Source organism: Thermobia domestica, chromosome 5, assembly GCF_964235325.1.
Source record: "Thermobia domestica chromosome 5, izTheDome1.hap1.1, whole genome shotgun sequence".
NCBI lineage: Eukaryota > Metazoa > Arthropoda > Insecta > Zygentoma > Lepismatidae > Thermobia > Thermobia domestica.
The window spans coordinates 70,025,395-70,034,199 of record NC_137458.1 but is presented as its reverse complement, the minus strand read 5'-3'; the positions used below and the strand labels follow the sequence as shown (position 1 = coordinate 70,034,199).

Genomic DNA, 8,805 nt, shown 5'->3' with positions numbered 1-8,805 from the left:
CATAAAAATTGTTGCGTATCTTAGGATTTTGAAACATGTATTTTTGGACAGCGCACATATTGGTTCTATAGTGAAGTCTTGACCCGACTATGGTAGATCCCATAGTTTCGGAGCTACGAAACTTTAAAGTTCATTTTTTCATGTTTTCGGTAGCCTATAATTACGAAAGGAAGCATTTGTGCACCCAGGTTGGTCTATACTTATTGTCTTATCTTGGTGTCAGGAATAACCTACCAAACGTCGGTGTTGTTTTGAAACACCCTGTATATAGACATACTCCCGAAACCGTTGAAGTCCAAATTCAGCCCCATTAGTATGAAGAATGAGAAGATGTGAAAAATAAAATATCTAAGATGAAAGAAATTAATGTCGAATCTATCGGGGTCCATCGTCGATTACTCTTTTCGGTATCACTAAGCTGTTAGGTGTCAATCCTTATGACATTTAAGCCCAAATTTAGAAAAGAACTGGCATGTCAGCTGTCTCGAGAATATACAGGGACAACGCCAAAAGTGTTGTCTGTCTATTTTTTTTAACTAGGTTCCCTATTTTATAATATGTGCTTTTCCTTATTTAAACTACTCAGTTATAAAGATGCATATATGAGTGTGTGAATATGCATGTTCCACCATAACTCTGATACAGACTGGAGTTATTTGAACCAAACTTGGTACATGTATGATTTACAATCTGGAAAGAAATTGTTATGAAGGAAGATACCCTTAGCTCTAGTTTGAACGCTAGTAGGGAGGGGTGATACGTAAAAATAATCCAAAACGACAGACCTTAATGTTGAACCCATAGTTTTCTTTGTCACTGATATGAATACTGAAACTTCCATTGCAATTAATTTAAAGTTCAGCTTCCAGTGTGAGTAAGCCACTTCTAGCAACCCCTGTGCGGAGTCAGAAGTGGTGGCATATAAAAGTTAGTGTCGAATCCATAGTTTTCGGAATCGGTAAGATGAATAGTGACCTTTTCGATGCTGCTTAAGTAAAAGTTCAGCCTGCATCAGCAGGATAGTTGAGAAAGGGTGAAAAATAAAATATCCAAATGGACAGAGAATAGGTCGAATCCATAGCTTTAAGGGTTGGTTAAACGGCTGACTTGTTTGAAATTACTTCTGGAACATAGTATCTACCTAAGGGTGGGTCTTTATCATGTCACTTGGACTAAAACTTAAATGAAATGAAATCATTTAGATAAACGTCCCACGTATTGTCCTATAGACTAAGGAAATGAAATGAAATCTTTGAGTTTTACGTCCCAGAATTATGCCGGTTAGGCTAAAGGAGACGGTGATGATGAGTAATGAATGAAATGGTGGAATGAAGAAAGTGGGAGGAAACGGGAGAACCCCGAGAAAACCCACGCACACGGTGTTTGTCCACCACAAAGTTCACTTGGCGGGGGCTGGGATCGAACCCGGGATCCCAAGCACCAGAGGTGAACGCTCTACCATTGAGCCACCGCGTCCCCTATAGACTAAGGGAGACGGATGATAAAGACAAGTGTATGATGATAGAAGAATAAGTAGAATGAGAATGTGGGAAGAAACGGAAGTATCCCGAGAAAACCCACGGATACGATGTTGCCCATTACAAAATTACGTACTTAGCCGGGGATTGAACCAGGTACTACACACACCAAAGGTAAGCGCTCTACCACTGAGCCACCGTGTCCCCTCTCACTTCGATTAAAGTTCGTAGTCTATGGAGTAGGGTCTTTCAAAATTTATATCAAAACTAATCATAATAGTAGCATATGATTATAGTATAATCAAAGAAACTGAAATTTTGGTGACTTCTAATTGTAAACACTGGCGCAAATCCCAGGGGGATGATGGGGACATGTCCGCTCCAATCTTGGAACTGAGGGGACTGTCCCAATCAATAATCCAATTTGAAATATGTTTTTTGGGGGGAGAAATATGATGATTTGTGTCTGATTGCCACAAAGGAAAGTGAGATGAAATTGATGTCCCCCAGAATAAGTCTCAAATCTGCCCCGCCTCCCAATGTTGAAGACAACTCTGCTTCCTTATCCTCCACAACATTGTTTCTCAATTTCATAAATATTTTGAACATTGATTTATATATATATATATATATATATATATATATATATATATATATATATAGACGGAACGGTCTTACCCGCCACCCCCAATGTACAGAAGACAGATTTGCGCCGCTGATTGTAAACAAAGATTTTAGTGAGGCTGGTTGCTTGGGGTTGAAGGGCTGGTAAAGCAACTGGAGTATATACGTAAGTGAAGAGTAAAATTCGTATGAATAAACTGTTATTACTGTACTACATAATCAACAAGTTAGTAACAATACCACAAAATAAATATCGATAATATCGTGATAATTAAGAACACTTATTTGAATCAGTGCTTTGTTTATATTTGAATTGTGACAGTGTTTCGTTCCGGTGAGCAGGTTGCCAGTTCCCGGAGATTAGTTGGTTAGTACTGTTATTAACCGCCATTTTGAATCCTGAGATTTATTTTGTATACAATTACAATGTCTTTCTGTTCGAGATGCAATTCGAAAATAATCGTTATGATGATACACTACAGTGCTCAAAAAAGAACTGTAATAAACTGTTTCATATATCATGTTATAATATATCGGTGGAAATGTATGCTGACCTGAAACAATCAAATATCAGTGGCTTTGAAATGAGTGCAAAACTTATGTTATAACCGAAAATACTGAGGCTACATCTGTCAATAATCCAGCCTTAATTAGAGCTAAAGTTTCTTCTATTTCAAGTCAACTAGTAATCCTACTAAAATTACAGATATAGCAATAAAACTTGATGAATTTTGCGATCAGATCGCACATCTCACTACAAGTTGTAGGCCTATAGTTATTGTTCAATAAATATGATGAATTACTAAAAAAAAAATATGAATAAAGATATATATTTTATACCTTTACTCCCTCACCTAAAAAAAATTGAAGTAGAGATGAAGGAAAATATTAAACGGGACAAAGAAATCACGAAACTAAAAGCGGAAAATATAATGTTGAAAAATCAAATAGTACAACAGACCATAGAGTTGAATGATCTTAACGAATACGGGCGTAACAGAAACATTGAAATTCATGGAATTCATGAGCGTGTTGGTGAGAACGTAAAGGATATAGTAATTAATTTGGCAGGGAAATTTCGACTAAATTGTGAGGAACAATATATTGATGTTGTACATCGAATACCAAATGGTAGTGGTAAAAATAAGAGAAAAGCAATAATTTTACAGCTCAATACACGATCTGTGAGGGATAGTTGGCTAGGTAAAAGAAATTCAGGATTCGTTAGTAACAACATAGTTTCTGGAAGTGACGATGAAAAGATTTTTATAAATGTTAATTTATCCCCTAGAAACAGTCAACTCTTCTGGGAAGCGCGAAATACGGCGAGAAATACTCAACAGAAGTATTGCTGGGTTAATGCTAACAGTCAAATTTTAATTAGAAAAAACGAAAATAGTCCGGTAATGGTTATAAAATCTGAGGAGGACATACCAGGGTTTCGTAATTCTGTCTATAAAGGAAGCAACGACTTATTTACTAATTAGTTGGTAAATTTGGATATTGCTGAAAAATGGTTGAAATATATATTAAATATAAATATTTCGTTATATATTTGATGTAGAATGTATTGGAAAAATACATGTACAGAATAAGAGATAGGTTCATAATTTTAATATTATTAATGATATTAAATAACTTACATATAACTATGAAGACAGCTGCATCTGTGTTCAAAGGATAAATATAATTCTATGAGTTAAACATTACTGCACTGGGTATAATAACCCAGACAACACGTACGTGTACGACACATGTGCACTATCCATGCATAAGCCGTACATTTGCACATGTGCATTTGTGTGGATGATGAACACATACATAACCCGTGCATAAGCCGTACACGTGAATTTTGCGTGGATGAAGCACACATACATAACCCGTGTATGTACACATGTGCATTTACGTGGGTTATGTACAGGTACATAACCAGTGACTAAGTCGTGCATGTGAACATGTGCATTTGCATGGATAAAGTACACATTTACATAACCCGTGCCTAAGCCGTTACATACACATGTGCACTTGCGTGGATGAAGCACAAGTACAGAACCCGTGCTTAAAGCCGCTATGTGCACATGTGCATTTGCATGGATGAAGTACACATTTATATAACCCGTGCTGTAGCCGTTATATACACATGTGCATTTGTGTGGATGCAGCGCACGTACGTAACCCGTGCTTAAGCCGTTATGTACACATGTGCATTTGCGTGGATGCAGCGCACGTACAGAACCCGTACTTAAGCCGTTATGTGCACATGTGCATTTGCATGGATGAAGCACACATTTATATAACCCGTGCTTAAGCCGTTATGTACACATGTGCATTTGCATGGATACAGCGCACGTACGTAACCCGTGCTTAAGCCGTTATGTGCACATATGCATTTGCATGGATGAAGTACATATTTATATAACCCGTGCTTAAGCCGTTATGTGCACATGTGCATTTGCATGGATGAAGCACACATTTATATAACCCGTGCTGTAGCCGTTATGTATACATGTGCTTTTGCGTGGATGCAGCGCATGTACATAACCCATGCTTGAGCCGTGCATGTGCACATGTGCATTTGCGTGGATGAAGCACATTTAAATTACCGGTGCTTAAGCCGTTGTGTGCACATGGGTATTTGCACGGCTACTGCACGTGTGTATGAGACGTCCATAATACCGTGCAACTGTATACTTTTACTTTCATTCTTTTACTCTCATTCTCATCAACAGAAAGTAACCTCCATTTTTAGTAGGTGTCGTTTTTCCTCCAGGCGGTGTTATAGAGACTTTTCGACGAATAACAGCTGAATGATTGTAAAAACTCCATAACGTCCACTGAGCTAGGATACAAGATAAACAGGTGGCAGCATTGTACTGATGTAACTACAGTCAGGCAGTTCATAGGTTTACAAAATTATTTTCATGACCGATTACAGCAGAATATGTTGCGTTATTTGTTACTTGGCAAACATGTCAAAGATACTACCTAAAACTTTGCTCGTTGCAAATAATAAGCTCCAAACCTAAATTCTCACTGACAATTATTAGTTACTTCTTATATACTTTGAAGGTGATGTCTTTGCAGTTAAAAACGCAAGGTACAGTCACAAACCACTTCTGGTCGTACCAGAAGCTCATCTCAAAGCTCTATTGCGTCTGTGGCTTCCCGCTCTTCGATCAAGCGAAGTTATTCTAACCGCTTGCAATTCTCACCACCTGTCAAGAAAGCACACACTACACCAGATAGAGTGGACAACCCTAGGGACATGGAAACAAATTCTACTGCGGCTCCAGCTTTATCTCAATCAATTTACTCGTTTCTGTTGACCAATTTCGATTCACGCTTCTCGACTGAAAAACAAGTTGCTCTACAACTACACAAGTACCTTCCTCGTGCCTCACTCAAAGAAATAGTCAAGACTAGGAACGGCTTTATTTTCAAAACAGAAGATGCAAACTTGCTCATTACTATAAGGAACAAAGTACCTATAAATACCTTCGGCAAAGATGCTAAACTCACCAATCTCAATGCATCTCAACGCAAGCAAATACCACCACCTCGCCGTCCTCCTCTCCTTTCCGTGGTGATTCGCGGTGTTGATCCTTCTTATAGCGATGAAGAGATTCAGGAGGAACTTACATTCCAGAAGGTTATACGAAGGCGAAGGACACACACTCCAGAAGGTTATACGAATTAGAAATGCTGCAGGCCCCACGTACATTGTTCGAGTACTAACACCTTCTCAAACCACCATTGATTCTCTTCTGACTAATGGGGCATACATTTATAACAGAAGACACAGAGTTGAACCTTCAGGGTCATCAGCACCCCTACCACTTCGATGTGAAAAATGCCAGACATATAATCAACATTCTACCGCAACATGCCCAAATACCACTATCTGCGGCTACTGTTCTGGTGATCACTCAACTCGTTCATGTCCCAATCCACAACAACCACCGAATTGTCACACTTGTCATGAACAACACCCGACATATAGTTACAAGTGCAAGGGCAAACCCGCCCCTACCGAAGCTCACCCTGAGTACGTGGCACCACTACGTATATATAACTATTCTACAGACGTTCCACATTCACTGGACTCTCCTATAACAGTGCGCAATATGCTTGCCTTTCTAACGCTTACTCTTCAAAATATTCAACCATTTCATCGTTCGCATGTCTTAAAGCAAATCACCCATGCAGCAAAAGAAATATTCCATGTTACATTTCATGCTACTTATTCTGGTCAAAATGTCTATTTTCATACAGCACCTTTCGAAACTACTGTCTAACCTACTGATCATGAATATAGTCTTTATATTTCTCAATATTAGATCCATTCGTCAGAATAAAGCTTTATTCGAAGCGCTGTTCCTGGAAGAAAGAGCGGCAGTGTTTATCCTTAACGAAACCTTTCTCACACCCTCCCTCACTTGTCATTTTTCTGGATATACACTAATTAGACAGGATAGCACCCTTCCTAGGAGGCGCGCAAATGGAAGAACAGCCGTCGGATTTTCTCCACGTATTCCATCACGTCGACACTTTTGTAGGCTGCCAGATTTTCCTGAATATCTCATCATTACTTTATACTTCCGTAATATAGCCATAACCGTTGCTACAGTTTATATCAGACCTGAAAAGCCTCTACCTACTGCATTCGTGCAACACATTTCCGATAATTATAAGACATTCATAATTATGGCCGACTTCAACATGCACAGCAGATCAGAAAGAGACAGGTCTACCTTTCAAACCTTTGTCACAACTCACACGACTGGTATCATTCATGATCTTCCAAAACCCACTAGGCCTGTATCACAAAACACACCAGATATTGTCATTACTTCTGCTAATCTCGTTTCACAAATCCATATTGATGTTCTCGATCCATTAGGAAGTGACCATGTTCCGATCAAATTACAACTCAGTACTCGTCATACGTCTCAATCTACAGAATTTCAAAGAACTAGCCTCCGTTTTGACAAAGCCAACTGGGAACAATACAGAACATATCTCTCGGAAGCAGTAGAGCCTTTGCAACCTCCTACATCAGAGGACGAACTGTATCATGACATCCATACCATCACAACTTCAATCCAAGAAGCTAGTTCACTTTACATACCAGTAACTACATCAACGCCTTACCGACCAATATTGTCACCAGAATATCTCACATTTATCACTCGCTCTCGACAGTTTTATCGTGACTATCAACGTACAAAAAATCCAGAATCACTCCGTCATCACCGACAACTTCAGAGGATGGTCAAGAATTACATTCGTGCTTACAAGCTACGGTGTTGGGTTAAAACCTGTAATTCCCTCTCTGATGTCACTCATCCTAGCAAGTACTGGAAACGTTTTAATGCTCTGTGCGGTAAACGTACTAAAACACCATATTCATTATTAAATGGTGACTTACCTATACAAACAGACTCCGCCAAAGCTGACGCTTTTGCTGATTTTCTCCAAGACATCTTCACACCACTCAGTTCCACATATTTATATAGACATCCAGCTGACACAGTCAATCCATCTTCTCCTTCATTACAACCTCATGCCCTTCATACTCTTCCGCAAAATGAACCTCTAACAGAGCCAATCACAGTTCAAGATATCAGTACAGTTGTTCGCAACAAAAGAAATAGTGCACCTGGCTTTGATACAATAACCTATCGCCATATAAAAGAAAGCCCGCTTATATTGCTTAATTTGTTAGCCACGATTTTTACTTTTATTCTGCGAACTGGCTATTTTCCCGTCACCTGGAAAACTTCTAAGACGTTAATGTTTCCAAAACCAAAGAAACCTCCTGCCAACTTATCATCCTACCGCCCAATTCAATTAACGTCTACTTTTAGTAAAATCCTAGAACGTATTCTAGTAAGACGACTACATGCATACATAGAAAGACGCCAGATACTTCCCATACACCAAGCAGGATTTCGCCCAGGTTATTCGATCAACGATCAACTACTTCGTTTAACCACCATGGTTACACAACACTATAACTCGGCCAAACCATCATGTCTTGTATTATTTGACCTCAAGAAAGCATTTGACAGGGTATGGCACATCGCACTTATATACAAATTGACTCATCTTCGGTTTCCTGTTCCATATATAAGACTGATATACAACTTTTTAATCGGCCGTCTGTCATATGTGTCAATAAATAACTGCTTCTCACATCCTATTTTCCTTCACTGTGGAGTACCTCAAGGATCGGCTCTGTCACCACTCCTCTATCTTCTCTATGTTGCCGATATGCCTCCACTTCCTGATAAAATTCACCTCTTTCAATATGCCGACGACACTGCCTTTCTTGCCCTAGGATCTACTATCCAATCCATCAACACTGCTCTACAGTTAGCAATTAACAATTTTCTTCGCTGGTGCGGCAAGTGGCAGCTAACGATCAACGCCACAAAAACGCAGGCAATTGTCTTCATTCCACCGAAACGAACATCAAGAGTCAGAAGAAATCCTAACCACCTTTCACTACAAGTAGACCAAACTCCCATCCAGGCACGTTCAACTGTAACTTACTTGGGGCTCACATTCGATAAACATCTCACTTGGAAACAACATCTTCAAACAGTCACAACTAAAGCCTACAATAGACTTAACTTATTAAAAAGGCTCACCGGAACGTCCTGGGGACTAAAACCAAACACAATTCTGAACACATACAAGG

General features: G+C 39.2%; 1 protein-coding gene across 1 annotated transcript; it reads left to right on the top strand.

Annotated features, from left to right (window-relative positions):
• Positions 1 to 2,977: 2,977 nt before the first annotated feature.
• LOC145685126 (uncharacterized) lies at positions 2,978 to 3,589 on the top strand. The gene has a single exon (XM_081757475.1). It carries the CDS (start codon positions 2,978 to 2,980, stop codon positions 3,587 to 3,589), a length of 612 nt encoding a protein of 203 aa, XP_081613601.1.
• Positions 3,590 to 8,805: the final 5,216 nt, after the last annotated feature.